Source organism: Schistocerca americana, chromosome 8, assembly GCF_021461395.2.
Source record: "Schistocerca americana isolate TAMUIC-IGC-003095 chromosome 8, iqSchAmer2.1, whole genome shotgun sequence".
Classification (NCBI taxonomy): Eukaryota; Metazoa; Arthropoda; class Insecta; order Orthoptera; family Acrididae; genus Schistocerca; species Schistocerca americana.
Window position 1 is genome coordinate 49076067 of NC_060126.1, and position 26418 is coordinate 49102484.

At 43.9% G+C, this 26418-nt stretch overlaps 1 protein-coding gene across 1 annotated transcript in view; it reads left to right on the plus strand.

The window, feature by feature from the left end:
- The first annotated feature begins 19716 nt into the window (after window positions 1-19716).
- Window positions 19717-26418, plus strand: part of LOC124545516 (vegetative cell wall protein gp1-like) — a 103226-nt gene continuing 96524 nt past the window's right edge. Inside the window, exon 1 of the mRNA XM_047124463.1 lies at window positions 19717-19768. Coding sequence (XP_046980419.1) covers window positions 19717-19768 — 52 coding nt within the window. The remainder of the gene's footprint in view (window positions 19769-26418) is intronic.

The following is a 26418-nucleotide window of genomic DNA, read 5'->3' on the forward strand; positions in this document are numbered from 1 at the left end:
CAAGGAAGAACGTGTACCTCCGGGTGTTGCGCTCCCTTGGCACAGTCAAGTAACACGAGCAGACAGGCATCATACCCAGATTACCGTCTTCCCCTCTCTTTGTTCTTTTGTAACGGAGAAACGACTGGTAAGTAGCCACGAAAAAGAAGTCGTAAATAGCTTTCGCGTGAATGAAATCAGGCAACTCACTGTCCAATGGAAAGTCACACATAACCTGATCACAACGTTTCAATTATCATCCCGAAAATATTAAAATACTACATACATTTTGTTTTATTTGCAGGGAAATAACACAATGCTGCTAAACACTGAAATATTTGTGCAATAGTACCCTATTACGGAGCCTGAGGTGCCAAAATAAAAAGGCGCAGACCTATGAGAAAGTAGAACACCGCGTAGTCATTCACATCTGAAAGGGGAAAGCAGGTGTTGACAGATGTGAAAATTACCGAACTATCAGTTTAATAAGTCACGGCTTCAACGCGAATTTCTTGCAGACGAATGGAAAAACTCGTAGAAGCCGACCTTGGGGAAGATCAGTTTGGATTCCGTAGAAATATTGGAACACGTCAAGCAATACTGACCTTACGATTTATTTTAGAAAAAAGATTAAGGAAAGGCAAACCTACGTTTCTAGCATTTGTACACTTAGAGAAAGCGTTTGACAATGTTGACTGGAATACTCTCTTTCAAATTCTGAAGTTAGCAGGGTTAAAATACAGGGAGCGAAAGGCTATTTACAATTTGTACAGAAAGCAGATGACAGTTATAAGAATCGAGGGACATGAAAGGGAAGCAGTGGTTGGGAAGAGGGTGAGACAGGGTTGTAGCCTCTCCCCGATGTTATTCAATCTGTATATTGAGCAAGCTGTGAAGGAAACAAAAGAAAAATTCAGAGTAGGTATTAAAATCCATGGATAAGAAATAAAAACTTTGAGGTTCTCCGATGACGTTGTAATTCTGTCAGAGGCAGCAAAGGACTTGGAAGAGCAGTTGAATGGAATGGATAGTGTCTTGAAAGGAGGATATAAGATGAACATCAACAAAAGCAAAACGAGGATAATGGAATGTAGTCGAATTACCTCGGGCGATGCTGAGGGAATTAGATTAGGAAATGAAACACTTAAAGTAGTAATGGTGTTTTGCTATTTGGGGAGCAAAATATCTGATGATGGTCGAAGTAGAGAGGATATAAAATGTAGACTGGCACTGGCAAGGTAAGCGTTTCTGAAGAAGAGAAATTTGTTAACATCGAGTATAGATTTAAATGTCAGGAAGTCGTTTCTGAAAGTATTTGTGTGGAGTGTAGTCACGTATGGAAGTGCCACATGGACGATAAATAGCTTAGACAAGAAGAGAATAGAAGCTTTCGAAATGTGGTGCTACAGAGGAATGCTGAACATTAGATGGGTAGATTACATAACTAATGAGTTGGTATTGAATAGGATTGGGGAGAAGAGAAATTTGTGGCACAACTTGACTAGAAGAAGGGATCGGTTGGTAGGACATGTTCTGAGGCATCAAGGGAACACCAATTTAGTACTGAAGGGCAGCGTGGAGGCTAAAAATCGTAGAGAGAGACCATGAGGTAAATACACCAAGCAGATTCAGAAGGGTGTACGTTGCAGTAGGTACTGGGAAATGAAGAAGCTTGCACAGGATAGAGTAGCATGGAGAGCTGCATCAAACTAGTCTCAGGACTGATGACCACAACAACAACAACTGAAGGGGGAGAATGCTGCAACACTCATTCCTCTCTTGACGGTCTACGGAAGCGTACGGCAATGCTACACCATCATATGACACGGCGGTTAGGGGCAGCAAACACTTCCATTATGGTGCAGGGCCGGCCGGTGTGGCCGAGCGGTTCTAGGCGCTTCAGTCTGGAACCGCACGACCGCTACGGTGGCAGGTTTGAATCCTGCATCGGGCATGGAGGTTTGCGATCTCCTTAGGTTAGTTAGGTTTAAGTAGTTCTAGGTTCCAGGGGACTGATGACCTCGGATATTAAGTCCCATAGTGCTCAGAACCATTTGAACCATTTTATGGGGCAGGGTTGAGCCCCTGCGTATTCGGCCAGCACAGTTTAATACACTACTGGCCATTAAAATTGCTACACCACGAAGATGACGTGCTATAGACGCGAAATTTAACCGACAGGATGAAGATGCTGTGATATGCAAATGATTAACTTTTCAGAGCATTCACACAAGGTTGGCGCCGGTGGCGACAGTTACAACGTGCTGACATGAGGGTAGCTTCCAACCGATTTCTCATACACAAACAGCAGTTGACCGACGTTGCCTGGTGAAACGTTGTTGTGATGCCTCATGTAAGGAGGAGAAATGTGTACCATCACGTATCTGACTTTGATAAAGGTCGGATTGTAGCCTAGCGCGATTGCAGTTTATCTTATCGTGACAATGCTGCTCGGGTTGGTCAAGATCCAATGACTGTTAGCAGAATATGGAATCGGTGGGTTCAGGAGGGTAATACGGAACACCGTGCTGGATCCCAACGGCCTCGTATCACTAGCAGTGGAGATGACGGGCATCTTATCCGCATGGCTGTAACGGATCGTGCAGCCACGTCTCGATCCCTTAGTCAACAGATGGGACGTTTGCAAGACAACAATCATCTGCACGAACAGTTCGATGACGTTTGCAGCAGCACGGACTATCAGCTCGAAGACCATTTCTGCGGTAACCGTTGACGCAGCATCACAGACAGGAGCGCCTGCTATGGTGTACTCAGCGACGAACCTGGGTGCACGAATGGCAAAACGTCATTTTTTGGGATGAATCCAGGTTCTTTTTACAGCATCATGATGGTCGCATCCGTGTTTGGCGACATCGCGGTGAACGCACGTTGGAAGCGTGTATTCGTCATCGCCGTACTGGCCTATCACCCGGCGTGATGGTATGGGGTGCCATTGTTTACACGTCTCGGTCACCTCTTGTTCGCATTGACGGCACTTTGAACAGTGGATGTTACATTTCAGATGTGTTAAGACCCGTGGCTCTACCCTTCATTCGATCCCTGCGAAACCCTACATTTCAGCAGGATAATGCACGACCGCACGTTGCAGGTCCTCTACGGGCCTTTCTGGATACAGAGAATGTTCGACTGCTGCCCTGGCCAGCTCATTCTGCAGATCTCTCACCAAATGGAAACGTCTGGTCAATGGTGGCCGAGCAACTGGCTCGTCACAATGCGCCAGTTACTACTCTTGATGAACTGTGGTAGCGTGTTGAAGCTGCATGGGCAGCTGTACCTGTACACGCCATCCAAGCTCTGACTCAATGCCCAGGCGTTTTAAGGCCATTATTACGGCCAGAGGTACTGATTTCTCAGGATCTATGCACCCAAATTGCGTGAAAATGTAATCACATGTCAGTTCTAGTATAATATATTTGTCCAATGAATACCCGTCAATCATCTGCATTTCTTCTTGATGTTCAGTAGTGTAAATGCTTCACAGGCCAGGAACTGGGTATTTGGGACAGTCAACCCGTCTGGGAGCGACAGCGTCGGCACTCCGCAGTGGCTGGAATTGTGGTTCCTCTTTACGTTAGCGTGGTCACTTGTCCACGTGACATAGCGGATGGATGCTTCCGCAGGCATCTACTTCGGTCGCACTTCAGCTTCGGAAAGCCAGTTAGGTTCCGGGCTCCGACCGAAAGATCAACCGCTACGAGTCTCCGCTAAGAAACCCGCTCGCCTCTGCCGCTGTCCACCGAGGAGTCGTGTCGCCCCCGCCATGAGCCACGTCCGACGCTACGCTTTCGCCAGCCACTCCGATGCCCACGTTTCTCATCATTCGCTTCTCACTGCCCGCGAACTCATCGCTTCCTCGGACCGTACCTTTACGGCACATCGCTGCTCATCCGTGGACTGTCTACGATCTCCCACACTCGTAGGAACATGTCGTTGTTAATCTTCGCTGGTCCTGAAGACATTCCTGTCCTCCATTTGTGTAGACGTCATTCTCAGAAGTAGTATTTAGTTTGGTTCTTGTAACGAACAGTTGTTATTCCGAAGCGTGTGTCTCTCTTCAGCAACCTCACTTCAGTCGTCAAGCCTCACTCCCCATTTCAGTCGTGCTGTTCGAACACTGGCGTATCACAGGAAAAATGAATATTAGCTATGGTTGAGGTTTCACAGTGCTGTGCGCTATGTCAGGGTAATCGCCAGGCTGGGTAGCTTCGTCAACCGCATAACCGCCACGGGCTAGTGCTGGATATATTAGTATCATCCCTAAACAAAGGATTCAACGCCATTAAAAGAGGCGGAGACCCAACCGTTATCGGGCAAGATGATGGCCAATGTTTTTGGGACTGTTATGGTATGGAGCTGATGGAGTGCGTTCGTAAAGGGCAAATCGCCACATGAACATATTACGGAAATCTCTCGATGATTACGAGACGCTGTTGAGTCGAAACGAACGGTAAGTTGGCCAGTGGGTTATTTTCCTTCATTGCAACGCTCCATCTCGTTTTGCGTAGGAGGTAGTCTCTCATGTTGCTTCTTTGGTCCATCAAATTTTCCCCTACACTCCGTATTCTCCGGAAATACCACCTTGACACATATCTCTCTTCCCTCGCGTGAAGAATCCATTACGTAACAAGTATTTCTAGAATGAGAACGACGCGATTTTCAATTACAACCAAAATACATATTTCTACAACTAAAATCTGTACCATCGATGGGAAAAATGTGTCGCATTGGTGGATGAACATATAGAGAAAACTCACAGTAACAACAACTTTTATGCCAACAGTTGTTCCGAAATTTTAATGAAAATCTTTATGACTTTATTCGTATGCACTAGGATTTTGCTGCCGCGAGACATCCTACTTTCTTTTTTTTTTCTTTTTTTAATTGAAGTCACGAGACTATTGCTTTATCAATGGTTTTTGGTGACCCCTGTGTGAAGCACCCAATGTCAGCTGGCGCTGTCATATATTTCTATGGGATTCAGGAGCGGAGAGATTCAGATAGAGTAATCGCATATAGTGTGCTTTTTAGAGAAAACAGCAACAAGCGTTCCGAACTGAGTCATCGCTCGTGACGGTTGCTCAGTCAGCGGCTTCCTTATCACCAGTTGAAGAGATGCACGGGGAAACGGGCTACCCTCGAATGTAAAACTTAGAGATAAGTGTTGTCGTCTGTTGCTGGGTATGGGAATTATCAAAACTGACACTGGTCACCCCTAAATATCCTAATGTGATCTTTAGGGGCGAGACCACTGTCAATTTTGGTAGTTCCCGTATCCAGCAACTTTTTACATTTGAGGGTTATCCGATTTTTTCGCGCATTTCTTCAATTCATAATTCAACGTGGAGATGTATGGATGTACACGCGACTGCTAAGGACAGTTGTAGTTTTCTGAAGATTCTAGATTCGTACTAGGCGCAGTCAAGGAACGTGAGAGCAAAGCAGCGTTTGATAAGGGAGTACGACGGGGTTGTTAACTATCCCTGACGCTATTCCCTCTGAACACTGAAAAAGCAGTAAACGAAGACAAAGGGAAATTTGGAGAAGAAAATTAAGTTCAAGTAGAGGAAATAAAAACTTTACGGTTTGCGGATGACATGAATTCTGTCAGAGACCGCAAAGGACTTCGAAGAGTAGTTGAATGGAATGGACAATGTCTTGAAGGGAGGAATGCAAACCAAGTCTAACGGAATGTAGTGGAATTAAATCAGGCGGTAACGAGGGAATTAGATTAGAATATGAGACACTAAAAGTAGTAGATGAGTTGTCCTGTTTGGGCAGTAAAATAATTGATGATGGCCGAAGCATCACTTTTCGGAAGAAGAGAAATTTGTTACCATCGAATATAGACATAAATGCTATGAAGTCTTCTCTAATCTGCCTTGTGCGTAGCCTTGTATGGAAGTAAAACGTGGACGCTAAACAGTTTAGACAAGAAAGGAATAGAAGCTTTCGAAATGTGGTGCTCAATGAGAATGCTGAAGATTAGATGGGTAGATCATGTACACTACTGGCCATTAAAATTGCTATACCAAGAACAAATGCAGATTATAAACGGGTATTCATTGGACAAATATATTATACTGGAACTGACATGTGATTACATTTTCACGCAGTTTTGGTGCGTAGATATTGAGAAATCAGTACCCAGAACAACCACCTCTGGCCGTAATAACGGCCTTGATACGCCTGGGCATTGAGTCAAACAGAGCTTGGATGGCGTGTACAGGTACAGCTGCCCATGCAGCTTCAACACGATACCACAGTTCACCAACAGTAGTGACTAGCGTATTGTGACGAGCCAGTTGCTCGGCCAACATTGACCAGACGTTTTCAATTTGTGAGAGATCCGGAGAATGTGCTGGCCAGGGCACCAGTCGAACATTTTCTGTATCCAGAAAGGCCCGTACAGGACCTACAACATGCTGTTGTATTATCCTGCTGGGATCTAATGAAGGGTAGAGCCACGGGTCGTAACACATCTGAAATGTAACATCCACTGTTCAAAGTGCCGTCAATGCGAACAAGATGTGACCGAGACGTGTAACCAATGGCACCCCATACCATGACGCCGGGTGATACGCCAGTATGGCGATGACGAAAACACGGTTCCAATGTGCGTTCACCGCGATGTCGCGAAACACGGATGCGAACATCATGATGCTGTAAAGAGAACCTGGATTCATCCCAAAAAATGAGGTTTAACCATTCGTGCACCTAGGTTCGTCGTTGAATACATCATCGCAGGTCCCCTCAGCTGACGGTGGTGTTTAACGAATTCGTCCGTCAATCGCTTCCTGGAACAGCCATGCTTTGGTTCTACCGTGCTCAGGTATTGGAGACCCATGTCGTGGCTGCCGAATTTTTGGTTACTGCTTCATTTCGTACAGTTCCTCCTTTTTCCACTTTCTCCAGCCTTCGCACCTCGAACTGAGCCATAAATCTTTCTCAAGATTTCCCACTTAGAAACCACCGGTCTTTCATTGTCCACCTTTGTGTAATTCAAGTTATCCATTTCATATCACGACGGATAACTATTACTGCGCTATATGCCTCGAGTTTGGTTCCGATTGACAGAGTTTCATGCCGCGGCACATTATGGCCGCAAAAATCATTCTCTCTATCACTTCCAGTTTCAAGTTGTGGCTGTTAAACCAGCAGTACGGGGTGACCGGGGCAAGTTGACAAAGTTAGCGGTTAGCCATTTGTAATAAATTTATTTACGGAGATTGTTTGGCCTCACATATATTTATCGAACGGCTTTTCTTGTAATGAACCTGGTTTTACAAGTTTTATTTTAACGCAATCAGAAATACTTTGCCACTTTCAAAGCTAACGAAAAATGCCATCTATTTCGCACACTGTGGCAAAATGAATTTGACATCGACGCAAGATGAGAATACTAATAAAAACCGAACGGTTTTTTAACTTTTAGACAGTATAAGGCAGTGCATTAATTAAACATTGATATTATTTCTTGTTGAATAGTATTCACTGGAAGGACTGCTGTGTTGAAAACGAATATAACTGTAGAATAGTGCTTCTGATTTACAAAAATCAGACACGAATTTCCGCCTTCCAGAAACTAGCCATTCCTTATCCCACCACATTTGGCTTTTGTCCCACTCTGTACAGTCTTCTGGTGGAGGCTCAATGTAGACCTGATCACAGACAGGGCAGTGCACCGGTTACATTCCATGACTGTTTTCAACGTTCTTATTCCACCTTATGCCCTTCCTTATCGACCAGCATCGGTTCAAAGGTGAGATTATTAAAACACTTGCATTTTCATGGTCTATGGCTTTTCTGTTATAGTTTTTTCACGTATTACCTTTATTTAGGCAATGACTTAAAATCGAAAACTCTTCGGAAATGTTTTGGCTTAGTGGGAGCAGCGTGTGTTGAAGGTTCACATTCTTCAACTTCCTCAAATTGATATTGGCCGTAAGACCATTCAGGAATTTCTTTGGCCTTTGGGTGCTGCAGTGGGAACATGTTCAGATTCAACATTGTCCATAACAAGAACACTATTTGTGGCTTTCGCCACAAGAAAAATCGCTTTCCTTAAACACAAGGGGAACATAGAGTTCGAATACACGTTCTTTGAACCCATTAACTGCATGATCAATAGTACATGGGCTACTGTATACAGGGTGAACACTTAAAAAACCGACAACCTGCAGAGACGGATTCCTCACTGGAAATGGAGGAAAAATGTCCTATGAACATGTGTCCCGAAATGCATAGTTGCTACGATAGATGGCGCTGACCAATGGAAGCTCCTCTGACCACGTGTGGTGTGTTCCTTGTGTGTAGCAGGCTGTTTGATCTATGCAGCGTACTGTAAGCAGCTGAATGGTGTTTTTGTACGACAGAGCAGGTGGAAACGCGCGAGATTCAGCACGGCTATACCAAAACAGATACTCTCACAGACACCAACCACATCTCACAACGTTTCATGCTCTTTCTGGGAGTTTTTGTGATCATCGGTCCTTTCAGACGACGCGGCGTGCAATGCGTACACCAGATTTGGCGGACTGGGTTCTGTCTCTCGACCGTTTCAATCTGCTTGGCCATACATGACCATCTCGGCTTGTTCCCGTCATGGATACCGGATCAATGTGCTGCTTTCACTACGCTGCGTATATGACACGACCTGCAACACACAGGGAACACACGGCCCCTGGTAAGAGGAACTTCCATTCGTCAGCGCCATCTCCCGTGCCAACGACGCATTTCTCGGCATTTGTTCATAGGAGCTTCTTTCCTCCATTTCCAGTTAAGAATCCGTCCCTGCAGTTTGTCGGTTTTCATTAACATACACCCTGTAGATGACGAGGGAAACAGTTTGCCCCCGCTGGTTTTGAGAGAGGGGGGCATTTGATTTTTGGAATACTAACAATTAAAATTAATTGTAAGACATGGATAAATAGTGACTACCTAACGCATATTGTCTACTTAGTTTTGTACTGCAAAGAATTACCAAATATTTCTCCAGCTTTTCCACAAGTGCTTACACTGACCGTCATGAAAATCGTTACACACCAGGCACCGGACACAATTAGCTGACACCCATGGAATTGGTGACAGCGGCTTCAAAATGGCTTTGAGCACTATGGGACTCAACTGCTGAGGTCATTAGTCCCCTATAACTTAGAACTAGTTAAACCTAACTAACCTAAGGACATCACAAACATCCATGCCCGAGGCAGGATTCGAACCTGCGACCGTAGCGGTCTTGCGGTTCCAGACTGCAGCGCCTTTAACCGTACGGCCACTTCGGCCGGCGACAGCGGCTTCATGGCCGTTTTTAGTGTCTCACCATATGAGGTGTAAAAGTGTTTCACTTTCCCTTACAACATGCACTTCGAGTAACTGACTACTAAATGTGCACAAACTCTATAGGTTACATAATTTGTTCAGCTCTGAGTGCCAAGCCATATCGAGTTCCGTGAATTTCAATGATGATTAGCTCTACTTTCTATCCTAAAGAGAGAAATGTGCAACGGAGCTTCAATTAGTCAGTTCCAGAACGAGCGATCACGCACTATCCTTTGCTAAGCGATATGAACTACTTTTCTTTTACAGGGTACATGATGTTAAGGATCACAGGATGTGGGGACGTGTGCTGCCGTAACCTTTAGTGAGAAGGTCAACGAACCACGTAACGGGAGTATTAATATTTATGCACAAACGGAGTTTACTCCTGAGACTACATTTACGTGGAACACACATAAAAATACTGAACGTATAGTTCCATACGAGAAAATAATTGTCGTGACCTTGGAAAAGTTCAATAAACTTCATCGTATGTTAGATAATAATGAGAGAAATGATCCGGGTTTAACCCCCAAGACGGCCCGTGTAATGACAGAGGGAAGCCAGACAAGATACTGGCGGCACATAACCCTTTTCAAAGTAGCTGGACACTATCTGATTTTTCAAATGGTTCAAATGGCTCTGAGCACTATGGGAGTTAACATCTGAGGTCATCAGTCCCCTAGAACTTAGAACTAGTTAAACCTAACTAACCTAATGACATCACACACATCCATGCCCGAGGCAGGATTCGAACCTACGACGTAGCGGTCGCGCGGTTCCACACTGAAGCGCCTAGAACCACTCGGCCACTGCGGCCGGCTATCTGCTTCTTCGAGGCAGGTCAGACATGTGAGAAAGTAGTACGTTCGACAGCTCGCCAACGGCGCAGGGCGGCGAGTTGACGAAATAAGAGGGAACATCCTAACGCGTGTATTGGAACAATACCCAGTACAGTTCAGAGAGATAATCAGACGTTAAGGCGATCACATGTCGAAAGAAGGGTCCAAGAATGTTCCAGGAAGAGATGGAGGAGCGCCGGTTTACAATATTCGCTGGAGTAGTGCTGAAAAGTTCTGTCTCTGTCTCAAAGAGCTGGAATAGCTGATTTGAAGTGAATAGCAGGAACAAGTTACTGCTTGGTACTTGTCTCTTGTGCGGTAGGCAAGGTGTCCTGTGAGTTCTAGTGCACTAGTCGACGGTTTTGATAATTGATTAGGTAGGCTAAGTGGCCGATAGTTGGCTTACCGAGTGACTGGTAAGAGTTCGTTTTGTATAGAAATTCTTTGTACTAATTACTGAAAGCGTCTGACTCTCTCATAAGGGGTTTTGGTCCGACACCTCACTAAGTAAATTTGTCTGGTAGAACAATAAATTGATTAAAGGAAAAGAAATAACTTGCTACTCCAGCAAACAGTTCCTGTCAACTCCTCAAGAACCACCATTCTTCTGTAGGCTAACCCCCTCAAACCAAGGCGATTTCCTCCCTCTCACATCCGATATAAAGCAGACAAAATCAAAAATATCTTCAAATGTGTGTGAAATCTTATGGGACTTAACTGCTAAGGTCATCAGTCCTTAAACTTACACACTACTTAATTATCCTTAGGACAAACACACACACCCATGCCCGAGGGAGGACCCGAACCTCCGCCGGGACCAGCCGCACAGCAGACAAAATCCACGATGTCGTTAATGTCCTGATTGCACCACCCAAGGGTAGGGAACCTGTGCCGGAACGCGACAGAATACTAACGTACTGATCATTTGTCAGCAAAAGGACGAGTGGATTAACGGAGCGCAATTACTCACACAAAGATTCGTAAGCAAACTTCAGCACCCGCCATTACTAACTGAACCATCAAAGCCATTTTGTGACTCACAGCGAAAGAATCATAAAAGTTAATTGTCCACGATACGTGTAGTGCGTGATGATCGACTGAGCACCGAATTAGATTCCATCTGAGTTCACATCAAACGATACTGAAACCATCAGTAGTGTGAATTACGCACTGTTCCTGACAATGGAGTGTCATCGTTCTATAGAATATTAACTTGAAATCGGAACTAACACACATCCACAATCATTACTTACTTGATCACGGAGCAGCGACTTCTTGCTCGTCAGCGTACCGATAACTTCCCTCTGAAAACATCTTGGTGGGTGCGTATTGGCCAATCCCCAAATTGAATCTTTTAAAAAGAGCAGGCGTTTCCTCCAGTCAGAGGACAGGAGGGGGAACGCACGCTTCACTCTACCTACGGTTTTCCATTCCGTTCCACTGCTGAAAGTTTGACGACATCTGGATATGAAACGGTCAACCACGCGTGGCGGCACATAGTCACGCCGATTTGACGCCGTCGAAAATAAGGTTCAACTGCATTCCCAGGCTGCTACTGCAAAGGTCAACCAACAACCTCCACCTGATTTTGCCTAGCTGCATGCATTTGTTATGACGCCCACCCTCATTAAACACGACCGAGCATCCATGTCTTGGACAGATGGTGTAACCTGTGTTAAGGTGAAAATAGACACACAAATTCAAGTTCCCGGCGCTATCTTCCACTTTGACACGGAAAAAATGATGATGTAGAATAAAGTTAACGACAAAATAAAAAAAAACGTACTATGAAGGAATTATACGAATGGGCCGGAAATGGTGGATGTGATGTACGTGTTCAAACAAACAGATGATTACAGTTTCAGAAAACTTGTGTGATTTATTCAAGAGAAAGTACTTCACAGTTTGAGCAAGTCAATAACACGTCGGTCCACCTTTGGTTCGTATGCGAGCAATTATTGGGCTTGGCACTGACAGGCCTTTTGGTTGTCCGCCTGATGGATATCGTGCCAGATTCTGTCCAATTGGGGCTTTGTTTCGTCAAAGCCCCGAATTGATCGGAGGGCCCTACCCACAATACTCTAAACGTTATTAAGAGAAAAAATTATATGAGAAATTGGCTCTCTATCCCCTACTTAAAGCTGAAAAGTGTTCATTAGGATTGTTGCATGGAATTTTAATGAATTTTAATAGTCAGTAGCGTCCAGTTCGTGTAATTTGACGCACACGTAGGATGAATCCAGAGTAATTCATAACCTGGTGCACTCAGCCTGCGATTGTATTTTAGCTAAAAAGCATCAGCACTGGGGTTTATGGGTTGGTGGCTCGAACTAACAGCTCTCGTCCCGAAAGTTCCGTAACCTGCGGAGGACAGTCTACATTGTGGAAAGAAAGGCTCCCTGCTGCTGTTTTCCGATAAGACCAGGCGTGCTGGAGGAGCGCCGTATGTGGAACGAAGTGTTGTGGCTGCACTTCTGGTTGCGTTCGTCATCCGTTGGTTTCTCCTATGGACTGCTCGTAATGTAGCTGTTTTACACATTTAAGTGGAGTGAATTTGGAATTTGCAGCCGATATGCCCGTTTGTTCGTCTGAGGTAACACGTGTTTCCCACAGATGGTTCTCAAATCGTCCTCAGTGTGTCTTCTAATCGTACAAGTGAAAAATTTTCAATTGAGAATTAATGTGAAAAATTTACTCATGCATGCATGCGCTGTCTAGAGTCTACTGTATTGTTCAACTGCCTTCCACTTATCTATCAAAATATCTTTAGCAATTGTGGATTTGTGTATTTACAGAGTAAATGGTTGCACTGATGATTTTTTAAAGCTCTTTTTCCTTTCATTCGCAGCTTCCCATCCACAGGCTTAAATACACTGAACATTAATGAGCACTTCAGATTCATTATGGTGAAAGATTCATGGAATGCGGTAGTATTATCCGTTGCGCATATCAGGTAATGTGCTCGCTTAGCTGGCGTGAATGAGTTCACTGGCGAACGGGAGTAAAAATAATATATACCCAGTCATCAGGTGCATTATCTCTAGTGCTTCTGCCGATATTTCCAGTTTCGTTTCTGCAACGTTTACCAGTGTCGGCCCAAACAAACACAGCCCGTCACACGTTTCACGAGACCCAGCGTCAACGGAATTCATCGGTTTGTTTCCCGTTCGAAACAACCTGATTATCAAATCCGAATTTGATGTGCACAGTCTGCAGAGTGATCCCGAAATAGTCTAGTATTAACAGCGCCAGTAGAGCGTGACGAATGACGTGTACTCTGCCGCCAGACCCACTTTCTCAACTTATCCGCACACTACTAATTAGTACGCTTTGCTCATTATCGTCATTACTCGTGGGATTTCACTCACTCCAGTAAGAGTTGAGGCCGGTGCTCATCCGCACTGCACACATCATTGGCTGTCTCGCCCTTATAAACAGGGTGGTCCATTGACAGCGACCGGGCCAAACATCTCACGAAATAAGCATCAAACCAAAAAACTACAAAGAACGAAACTCGTCTAGCTTGAAGGGGGAAACCAGATGGCGCTACGGTTGGCCCACTAGATGGCGCTGCCATAGGTCAAACGGCTATCAACTGCGTTTTTTAAAAATAGGAACCCCCATTTTTTATTAAATATTCTTGTAGTACGTAAAAAAATATGAATGTTTCAGTTGGACCACTTTTTTCGGTTTGTTATTGATGGTGCTGTAATAGTCACAAACATATGGCTCACCATTTTGGGCGAACAGTTGGTAACAGGTGGGTTCTTTAAATTAAAATACAGAACGTAGGTACGTTTGAACATTTTATTTCGGTTGTTCCAATGTGTTACATGTACCTTTGTGAACTTACCATTTCTGAGAACACATGCTGTTACAGCGTTATTACCTTTGATACCACATTAATGCACTAAATGCTCAAAATGATGTCCGTCAACCTCAATGCGTTTGGCAATACGTGTAACGACATTCCTCTCAACAGCGAGTAGTTCGCTTTCCGTAATGTTCGCACATGCATTGACAATGCGCTGACGCATGTTGTCAGGCGCGTTGTCGGTGGATCACGATAGCAAATATCCTTCAAATTTCCCAACAGAAAGAAGTCCGGAGACGTCAAATCCGGTGAACCTGCGAGCCATGGTATGGTGCTTCGACGACCAATCCACCTGTAATGAAACATGATATCCAGTACCGCTTCAACCGCACGCGAGCTATGTGCCGGACATTCATCATGTTGATTTCTCAAACTGGGGAACAAACAAGAATCGAGTGCCGCAAGGTTTGGTCTTGGGTCCTCTGCTGTTATTAATATATATTAATGACTTACCATTCTATATTCACGAAGATGCAAAGCTGGTACTTTTTGCCGATGATACTAGTATAGCTATCACACCCAACACACAAGAATTACTGGTGAAAATGTAAACTATGTTTTTCAGAAAATCATTAAGTGGTTCTCTGCAAATGGGCTCTCATTAAACTTTGACAAAACACAGTATATACAGTTCCACATAGTAAATGGAATGACACCATTAATTAATATAGACTTCGATCAGAAATCGTAGCTAAGGTAGAATGTTCAAAATTTCTAGGTGTATGCATTGATGAGGGGTTGAACTGGAAAAATCACACTGCCTATCTACTGAGTTCAGCTACTTATGCTATTAGCGTCTTCGCAAATTTCGGCGATATACATCTGTGTAAATTAGCTTACCATGCCTATTTTCATTCTCTTCTTTCGTATGGCATCATATTCTGGGGTAACTCATCATTGAGTAAAAGAGTGTTAATTGCACAAAAGCGTGTAATCAGAATAATTGCTGAAGCTCATCCAAGATCATCCTGCAGACACTTACTTAAAGAGCTAGAGATCTTCACTGTAGCCTCACTATATATATATATATATATATATATATATATATATATATATATATATATATATATATATATATATATAATGGCTACAACACTAGGAGAAAGGATGATCTTCACTACTCAGGTTTAAATCTAACTTTCGCTCAGAAGGTGGTAAATTATGCTGCCACGAAAGTCTTTGGTCACTTACCTAACAGCATCAAAAGTCTGGCACATAGCCATACAGCATTTAAAAGGAAATTCAAAGAATTTCTTAATGGCAACTCCTTCTACTCATTAGATGAATTTTTGGATATAGTAAGTGGATAAATTCCCCAACCCCCACAAAAAAATTAAAAATATTAAGTGTCATGTAATATTTTATGTAATGTAATATCTTGTATAGACACCTTTTATTAACCTGACACGTTCCACATCATTACGAAGTGTCGTATTCATGATCTATGGAACAAATACTAATCTAATCTAGTACATCGCCATTCTGTCATGCAGTGAAACATCTTGTACTAACATCGGTAGAACATTATGTAGGAAATCAGCATACATTGCATCATTTAGATTGCCATCGATCAAAAGAGGGTCAGCTATCCTTCCTCCCATAATGCCGCACCATACATTAACCCACCAAGATCGCTTATGTTCCACTTGTCGCAACCATCGTGGATTTTCCGTTGCTCAGTTGTGCATATTATGCCGGTTTACATTACCACTCTTGGTGAATGACGCTTCGTCGCTAAATAGAACGCGTGCAAAAGATCTGTCATCGTCCCATAATTTCTCTTGTGCCCAGTGGCTGAACTGTACACGACGTTCAAAGTCGTCGCTATGCAATTCCAGGTGCGTAGAAATATGGTACGGGTGCAATCGATGTTGATGTAGCATTCTTAAACCCACGTTTTTGAGGTTCCCGATTCTCGAGCAATCTGACTGCTACTGATCTGCGGATTAGCCGCGACAGCATCTAAAACACCTACTTGGGCATCGTCATTTGTTGCTGGTCGTGGTTGACGTTTCACATGTGGCTGAACACTTCCTGTTTCCTTAAATAACGTAACTATCTGGCGAACGGTCCGGACACTTGGATGATGTCCAGGATACCGAGCAGCATGCCCGTTGGGCATTTTTACCACCTAAACTATACATTAACACGATATCGACCTTTTCCGCAATTGTTAAACGGTCCATTTTAACACGAGTAATGTATCACGAAGCAAATACCCTCCACACTGGCGGAATGTTACGTGATACCACGTATTTACACATTTGTGACTATCACATCGCCATCTATCACAAAGCGAAAAAAGTGGTCCAACTAAAACATTCATATTTCTTTACGTACTACACGAATACGCAATAAAAATGGGAGTTCCTATATTTAAAAAAACGCAATTGATAACCGTTTGACCTATGGCAGCGACATCTAGCGAGCCAACCATAACGCCATCTGGTTTCCCCTTTCAAGCTAGACGAGTTTCGCTCTTTGTGTATAAGTTGAGGGTTTGTGTGCGAAATAATACACACCATTTATGTATATACCACGGATTTTGCCATCGTGGGGTGGCTTGCGTGCCCCAGCGATATAGACAGTCGCACTGTAGGTACAGACGAAACGGAGGGTATCTGCTGAGAAGTCAGACAAACATATCGTTCCTGTAGAGAGGCAGTGGCCTTTTCAGAAACTGACTGATCTGACGTTGTAACATCGACCAAAACGGCCGTCCTTGTGCTGGTACTGTGAAGGGCAGAAAGCAATGGGAAACTATAGCCATAATTTTTTTCCGAGGTCATGCATCTCTACTATATGATTAAATGATGATGGTGTCCCCTTGGGTAAAATATTCCCGAGATAAAATAGTCCCCTATTCGGATCTCTGGTCGGGGACTACTCCGGAGGATGTACCATCAGGAGAAACAAAACTCGGATTCTGCGGATCGGAGGGACGAATTTTAGATCCCTTATCGTGCAGCTAGGCTAAAAAATTTAAAACCCGAAATGGATAGGTTGAAGTTAGATATAGTAATAATTAGTAAAGTTTGGCAGCAGGTGAATACAGGGTTACAAAATCAAAATCAGATAGGGGTAATGCAAGAGTAGGTTTAATACTGAATAGGATAACAGGAGTGCGGTTAACTTACTAAGAAAAGTGTAGTGAACTCATTATCGTACTCAAGATAGACATGAAGCCCATGCCTACCACAGTAGTACAAGTTTATATGCGAACTAGCTCCGCAGATGATGAAGAGATTGAAGAAATGTAGGATGAGATAAAAGAAATTGTTCAGAGAAAAATATTTTATCGTGATGGGGGACTTGAGCAAGAAAAAGAAGAGAAGGAAAAATAGTCGTTGTATATGGACTGCGTGAAAAGTATGAAAGCGGAAGCCGCCTGGTAAAATTTTGCCCAGAGCGTCATTTAATCGTCGCTAACACCGGGTTTAAGAGTCATAAAGGAAGGTTGTATTCGTGGAAGACCTCGAGACAACGGAAGGTTTCAGAGTGATTACATAATGATTAGACAGAGATTTAGGAACCAGATTTTGAATTGTAAGACATTTTCAGGGGCAATTTATTGGTTATGAACGGTAGATTAAAACTGAAGAAATTGGAAAAAGGTAGGAAATGATGACTGAAGAGAACCGTTCAACGGGACAGAAGTGTAACTCTTCCGCAAATTGCTGCAGATTTCTGTTCTGGGTCACCAACAAGTATCAGCGTGTGAACCATTCAACGAAACATCACCGATATGGGCTTTCGGAACCGAAGGCCCACACGTGTAACCTTGGCGACTACACGACACAAAACTTAACGCCTCGCCTGGGCCCGTCAACACCGACATTGGACTGTTGATGACTGGAAACATGTTGCCTAGTCGGAGGAGTCTCGTTTCAGATTATATCGAGTGGATGGACGTGTAATGGTGTGGAGACAACCTCATGAGTCCATGGACCCTGCATCTCAGCAGGGGACTGTTGAAGCTGGTAGGGGCCCTGTAATGTTGTGGGGCGTGTGCAGTTGGAGTGATATTGCGCCCTTGATACGTCTACACATGACTTTGACAGATGACACGTATGTAAGCATCCTGTCTGATGACCTGCATTAATTTATGTCCATTGTGCATTCCAACTATATTCAAAATGCCAACGACAAGAAAGTGTACTGATATATTCAAAATGACATCGACAAACTTCTAGTGGATGTAGAGGGTGTCTTGAGGAACAAAATGCGGATAAGTACTCGTGTCCAGAAACGTAATTCAAAGGCGCTATACAACGTCGAAGTTATTATCGCCAGCGTTTACTGTGTATTGTGTGATTCCGTGACGATGTGCCAAACTTTCAGAGATGATGGAGAAGGATAAATGCATTCATTTCAGCTAACACAGAAAGGAATTACAGATATTGGCTGCAAACGGGCACTCATTGAAATCAATGGGGAATACTGAAAATCTGCGCCAGACCAGGATTCCGGGTCTCCTGCTGATTAGGCAGGTGCTCTGACCACTAAGCCACCCGCACACATTGGTCATTGCAGTAGGATGAACTACCCTAGCACGCCTTCCCTCAGACTCAAATTCTCAACTTGTCCACACACTACTGACGTAGAGCCCCTTGCCTATCATCCTCTTTACTCGCGGCATATCGCCGATTCCCGTAAGAGCCTACTGTGCACCTGCACGGAAGAGATATTTAGCCGTCTTGCCTATTCCTTCGGACATGTCCTAAAGAATGTACACTACATATATATAATTTTGATCTGAGGTAAGGAAGCCTAGTCCGGAAGCGACCGACTCAAAAGCTATCGTATTGATACCTCTGACAGAGGAATACATTTACCGACATTGTTGTTACGATTGTACGGTAGGCAAATTTCAGAGGCGGTAGTATGGACCAAAAGAAGAAAAAAAAGTCTAGTAAACATGGGCTATGAACATTTGCTCTATCGAGGAGATGTGTCCGCGGTATCGAAGATGAACCAGTAAACTTCTCAGGCATTCATTTTAGAGGGAATCATTACTGGACATTTTTTTTCTTGTTTTGAGCCATATTGTCACCTCTGAAAGTTGCCTACGCTACAGTCCTAGCAGCAACAATATCGTTACATGTATCCCACTGTCAGGGGTATCAGACTCGTTCATTTCCGTTCCATTAACTCGAATTAATACGTTTATTCTTCTTCATCATCCCTGAAAGTTAGTAGCATCATCACGGAATCAGCCTGCATCTACATAAATATACAATTGTTGTTACCTATAACTTCAACACTTTGTAGCGTCATTGGATGACGTTTCCGGACACTGATTCCTATTCTCACTTTGTTTCTCAAGACACCTTCTACATCCCTTCCAAGGGTTGAAACACCCTGTATATCTGCACCAATTCACTGAATTGCCCTGTGAGCGTGAATACGTTTATGATGAAAGATAACAATAAAGGAATAATATAAATCAAACTTTCGAAACTTTCTGTATTTGGCCAAACACCGATTTCAGATTTTCAAGGAAACTATCACTTTATCATTTTGTTCTGCTTCCCATTCATGGAGAAAGCAATAAGAAGCTGCGGGAGGCAACACTACGGAAGCTGAGGCAGAGGTATCGTAATGTAACCTATAATCCAGTAATGCGTCTCGGCCTCGGAGGTCGCCGAGTCGCGCACATTAAACGGAGAGTGTCCCGGGCCAGGAATGTCGACGAGGCATATAAATCAGGCGTGCACAGAGGGCGCCGCTGAATGCGGTGCGTTTTACTGTGCCGCGCGATGGCGCTTTACGAGGCACCCAGTCTCAGCCCGGGGCAGCACGCCACACCACACCACACCATACGACAGCACAGCGGAACGGAATGAGTCGGCGGCGAGGGCTGTTTACGTCAAGTGGGTTTCTGGTTCTCCTTGAATATAACGTAGATTGATGAATTTCAAGTCTGTTTCTGGTTCTCGTTGAATATACCGTAGATTGATGAATTTTAAGCCGGTTTCTGATTCCCCGTGACTAAACTAAGCTAATGTCTTGCAGTATGTAATTGGTATATGTTGTTCCTAGTACGATGCCAGAGTGTCTCTTCAAGGACCTAATATGGTCACGCCAATAAACAATAAATGTTCGCCCCGGTAGCTGAGTAATAAAAGAACTGAGTTAATGGATCAACAACGAACTGAAACGGGTGTTTTGCGACGTCCGCCACGAGCAGATTCAACGAACGAAAACGAACAAAATGAGATTAAAAAAAAAAAGTGGTAAGCGCGACAGAATGTCAATCCTAAGGGCTCGGGTTCAATTCCCGGCTGGCTCGGAGATTTTCTCCGTTAAGGGACTGGGTGTTGATTTGTCTTAATCATCATTATTTCATCTCCATCGACGCCCAAGTCGCCGAAGTGGCGTCATATCGAAAGACTTGCACCCGGTGAACGGTCTACCCGATGGGAGGCCCTAATCACACGACATTTCGCTTATTTAACAATAAATGAATAAACTGCTGGAAATGTCGTTGTATACCTGAATAATGGCATATAATCCGCCTATGTTCTATTTGTAAGAAAGGAAATAAACGTCACGAAAAGGCGTTAGATGACTTAAATCGAAACACACTGTGGAAAAATTTAAGAAACAGAGAGATCCCGTCTGATCTAAGAGCTGTACAAGATTTATACACGAATAACTAAAGAGATAGGGTTGAAGCCTACCAATCACTTTCTTTTAATGCACATATACAGGGTGAAGAAAAATTCGCGCACTCGGACTTCGCACTGCGATTCCACATATACTAGCAATATAAAAACGTCTCTCACAAAATTTCGTGCTGCATATATTTCCGGCTGTAAATGGACGTCAAAGACTGGCAGTCTGGCAGCGCTGTAATCTTTAGAGACCCCCTGTGCTGTTGGTGTAGTGGACCACGTTTCGCGTTAACATGCAGGAGTTCGAGGATTCAATTTTAAGTCGAGGTATATTTGTTTCTATTTGCCAATTCCCATTCTGCCATATAATACTGTGGTATACACCTTTTCTTAAGGCGCACATATCCGACTTTTACATAGTACGTTCCTAACGAAGTATAAAGTACCGGAACGTGACAAGAATAATAGTTGGTAATAATCTACAGGACAGTTAGGGGAGGGTTCGCACAAAACGGGTTTGGATTTTAGTGGATGAAGTGGTGTGAAACAATTCGCGTCCACGATGTGCAAAAGGCTTCTCTAAAAGCTGACCGATGAAAGCGATTCTACTTCCATTTCTGTATTCGTAGTATGTAAGTACAAACGTTTTGTAGAAGACCCACTTTAATCACTGTATGATAATTAAGACATCAGATACCGCACCACGCAGACTGCATTTCGCAAATAAAAACTAATTTGCCTCGATCTAGAATCGAACCCTCGACCTCCGGCAAGGTAAGCCAAAACATTATCCACTGCATCAACTGCAGAGCGCTATTACATTACGCTACAGAGTTAGTTACCGTTTATGTGATTACAGTGTTGCAATAATGCCAGTCTTTGACGTCCATTTACTGCCGGAATTACGCGCAGGCAAAATTTTGTGACAGAAATTTTTGCGTTTTTCGCATGTGAGGAATAGCACTGCGAAGTCCGAATATGGGAATTTTTCTTCACTCTGTACATTTATCATGCAAATAGAACTTGGGTGCAGCCTGTAAAACATTTTCTAATTATTAAGGTGTGTCTTAATACACTGGTTTCTGATGAGTACCAAGCTATTGCTAGAATAAAAATTACCTACAAGAAGCTATTTATGTAATATAGCGAGTGAATATAATTGGAACATCGCTATTACAAAGGCAAAATCAGCAGCATCTTTAGGACAGCAGCTCATGGGATTTAAGATCGAAATTGGCAAACACATCATAAATGAAATTAATACAGTCAACCAGTTTGGATGTAGTGCCCAAAAATAATGAAATACGAAATGCGTCAGATCTATTTAAGTATTTCTGCGAAACTATGTGCAGAACTTTCCGAAAGACACACCACAGAGATACTCTAGTGAAGTTCTGCAACATTTTGGCTATATCTGCACTACACTGTGGATGCGGAAACTAGGCGCTTAAGAAGGCAAATGAAAAGCTAATAGAATGTATAAAAAGAGAAATGATTTTTTGGATGAACGCAATACGCAAAACACAACTATCACAATAAAAAAAATGTCAGATAAGATGGAAATAATACATGAACCGTATGTCAGATGCAAGAATCACTAAAACAATTTAAAACCAGAGGCAAAATATCTTTAGGAAGACCAGTGAAGAGATATTTCGAAGGAGATAGGAGATGGGCCGCACCAAAAGACTGAACCTGTGATGTAGATGAAGACGATAAATACGATTCCATCTGCGTTTATGCGATGTGTTTTCCTCCAGTTGTAGGCTACGTTGCAGCCAGTGTACGCTCAATTCCTGCTTACCACTTACAGGCACCCATAGTTTTCACCAAGACAATCAAATAATCATACATCTAGAGTGAAATAAATTGTTGTAGCTCCGTCAAACGTTGTATTGAGGAGTACCTTTTTTTTTTATTTCTTGATGGTGACTAGTTTCGGGCACCTGTGACCATTTTCAAACCATCCGTTTCGTTAGTGTGACAATGTAGGCGATAGCCTATGTGCAAAAACTGCTCTGCACTGATGATCAAAGCGACTCAACAACAGTAAATAGTCCACATGGGACGGACATTGGAGATGAGTTCTCTGACGTGCTTGCTAAACATAAAACTTTCCCACCTGCAGAGGGCTGCAAGTTCGTAAACATCTAGAGGTTGTTGTTGCTGTAGTTTCTGTGCGCTTGATTCTGAAGACAGCCCTGAGGCAGCTTTTTCCAGGTTACTCTGCGCTATGCAAGCCTCTTCATCTCTGCGTAACTAATGCAGCCTACATCCTTTTGAGCCAACTTGAAGCGTTTGTCTTCCTCTACAGTTGTTACTCTTCACAGATTCATTATCTCCGCTGTGGGTGTCTCGTGAAGCGATTTTTCAATTTTCTTTGTGTCCAAACGGTACATTTCCGGACATAGGTTCGTTGTCAAAACTTTATGTAGAAAGCTCCCTCCACAGATTCCATAAGTTTCCAATGGTAACTGTGAATCTTCCTCTATTCCCGTGTGATTTGAATACCTCTGAGTTAGTGCATCGTTGAAGGTCTTAAAAAAGTCCTTTAAAAAGCGTATGAACGTCAAAATGGTTCTTACTGAAATAAGTGATCGCGGAATAGAAAAGCAACTTGAAAGTTGTGTCTGGTGTGTGACAGATCTGACTCGAAGAGCGTAAGTGTGATACTTGCTGTAAAACAAATCTCTGATCACACAAGACGAGCGATTGAATTACTCGTTCTGTTCTCTGAATTGTTAATATAATTAATCGTTGAATTTGGCCACCGTACACAACTAAAACACCGCCACGTTCAGAACAACAAACCGGATCTACAACAAGTTATATTTATTTGCAGATCATCTAATCATGAAAAAGAAGTAGTGTAGTGAGGGATCTTGAAATCCAAGTCGGTAGTGACATTGTTATTTACATGCTATAAAAAAATGGTTCAAATGGCTCTGAGCACTATGCGACTTAACTTCTGAGGTCATCAGTCGCCTAGAACTTAGAACTAATTAAATCTAACTAACCTAAGAACATCACACACATCCATGCCCGAGGCAGGATTCGAACCTGCGACCGTAGCGGTCGCTCGGTGCCAGACTGCAGCGCCTAGAACCGCACGGCCACTCCAGCCGGCTTACATGCTATAATGATTGGTATAAATCATAGTAAAATGAACGGTTAGAAAAGTTCTCTAAATCTCAAACCAAATTACGAAACGACTCTAATATTGTGGAAGCTACCAATAAGTGTGCAACACTGTATTGAAAAACACCTGTTCATCTGGCCAGCTCGCAGAACCAGAGTTATCAACGGATCAATATTCAAAAAATTGTAGCCAAGTTAACCAACACAAGTTGCATGACAGAGTAAGCAAATAACTCGATGTTTTGTGAAGTCTCGTTGCTACTGCTGTGGAGGCCGAGTTGCCACTGTTGTTCCGGTAGGCCGAGATTGCGAGTTCGTGAAACGGCTTCTGGTGCGGTACACTGCTAAGACAATTTCTTCCTGGCACTATTACACAGCTATGACTCGGGCTCAGGCCACAGGGTAGGAGAACGAAGGTTCTACAACACTCCAACAAATGAGAGAAAAGGGTTTACTTATCTTTGTGACTAGATGAATATTGACGTCTGGAACTCTGCTTCTAATGTAACCCAAAAAGAGTCCTCAATGGCTAAGCGCAAATAATCGTAGGTAAACAAAGCAAGTGCCATTACATCTACTGTCTGTTCAATTGTAAGAGCTCACTAAACGACGTTCCCTATCTAAATCAGCCCTGGACGTGGTCTATAACCAAGTGGGCGAGAGCTTCTCTTCGCAGGAGGCTTCTGCCCGTTGTCGTCCGGTCATTGGCGGTTTGTACTCGACAGGCAAAGTCGATATCTTCATCCTCAGCGCCGTCCGTGGCGCTGGTGGAACTCGCGCCAGTGGCGAGTCTCTACGGCACTGTCACCACCTCGCATCTTTGCCCCTGTGGCGCTTTTTCCCTGGCTGTGTCTTGCTCGGACGACACAGCAGCCTGCTCGGAATGTAAGTCACACTACAGTAGTTTGCCATACATTTTTCCACATCAGCTGGTTTACTCCAGTCAGCACCAGACGGCGGCCACAGACGATACCCTCTCAACGATGGCCTGGAACCATATGTCTCTCAACGACCACCCAGCGACGAATGCCCAGAATATAACTTTACAGCACTCTCTACTTTCAAAGAAACGGTACATCCAGAGGACGACTCAGTGTTGAGAAAGTTGCTTATTCCCCCGACCCCTCCCGCTCCAAAAAGCAACTGTGTAATGCTGTAGAATTTTCCTACTTTTGGCATGCAAGACTCACATTAAGAATCATGTGGTTGCTACCAGCCTGTAGCAATATTTTCTCAGTTGTTCGGGCCCTTTGGGCCAACCACGGTGGTAGGGTGACTCAGTTCAGTTGGATAACCAAAATTTTGAGCGAAATCAGTCATCGTTCACGTGCTGGTCAGGGTTTTTTTTTGTGTTTCGGCTTTTGTTATCCACGGAGAGAAGGTAATAATGTCAAACTCAGTTGTTGTCTAGGGACAGCTGTGACGTCATGGCACCCCTCGCCCACAGCTAGGCCAGGCTGCCAGCTTGGTCCACAGCAGCTCAAAGGAAACAACAGCCTCACATCCACAAATACTTCCCATCTCCCTGGGGAAGCACGCCTCTCACTATAAGACTGACTGACTGCCCTTTGCAGGCAACAGGTCCCTGCGGCCATACTGGTAATGCACCGTCAAACACGAAGAACTCAAAGTTTTTCTCCCAGGCACGCAAAATAACTGCGGAGAAATAGTGTCAGAGGATGAAAATAGTACTGCGCAGCGATATGTGACAGGAATGCCACAAATTGAGCCAGACCGCTGGTCGATCATCAGCGATCGGCTTGTTATCTTTGGCGCGTCCCCGGGCATCAGCATCTTAGCGTTTTCGGCTGGGGCACGGGGGACGGCGAAAGGCAATCGGTTTAAGACGGCCGGTGAGACTGGCGGAGTTGTGGCTCGGGCGTAATCACATGTGTGATGTCTGTTGCGCTGGGGCTGTTTGCTAATAGTGAAACTCCTGCGGCGGTTACTGGTTGCCTGGAAGGCATTTCATATAGTGAGAGGGGAGTCTGGAGTTGGTGTTGGCCTAGATGTTTGTTCAAATTGAGGTGAACGTGTGACAAGCACGGCGTGGGCCGGTTGGTTGCTTCGTCCCTCTGGCAGCCACCGCAAGCGGATGTTCGGACGGAATGTCTACAGTTTGTGGTGAGCATAGTGTGGACAAGTTCTCGTAGGATGTGCTCCCAGCCTGACTCTTAGCCCGTGTTATTTGTGGGTGCCGACCCCTTTTGTGTAACTGCTTCCGAGTGTCCTGTAAGATTTCACAGCAAAACTGTGTTTTTGTGGCTTTCTGTGTTTCTGGCTCAGCTTCCACCTAGAAAGGGGAAGATTGCGGGGGGGGGGGGGGGGGTTCGATTGGACGTCTTTTGGAATTCCTTAATGCCCTAATTTAAACACAAAAAATTGTTCTTTCAGAATAAGCGCCTGTTTCTTTGGGACACTGCAGTTCAAACAGGAGTGGCGTAATGTTAAGGAGTATTTGTTATTCCTCAAATGAAGTGTATTTAATGTCTTGCAGTTTTCTGGGCCACGCAGCTGTGTTATTGAACTCATTCTGAAGTGTTCTGTCGGTTGAATGACTGCTCCCCACTTTAGTGTATTCTTTTGAGTAGTATGGTAAGGTTTCTTGGATATTTGTCAGTGGGGTGTATTG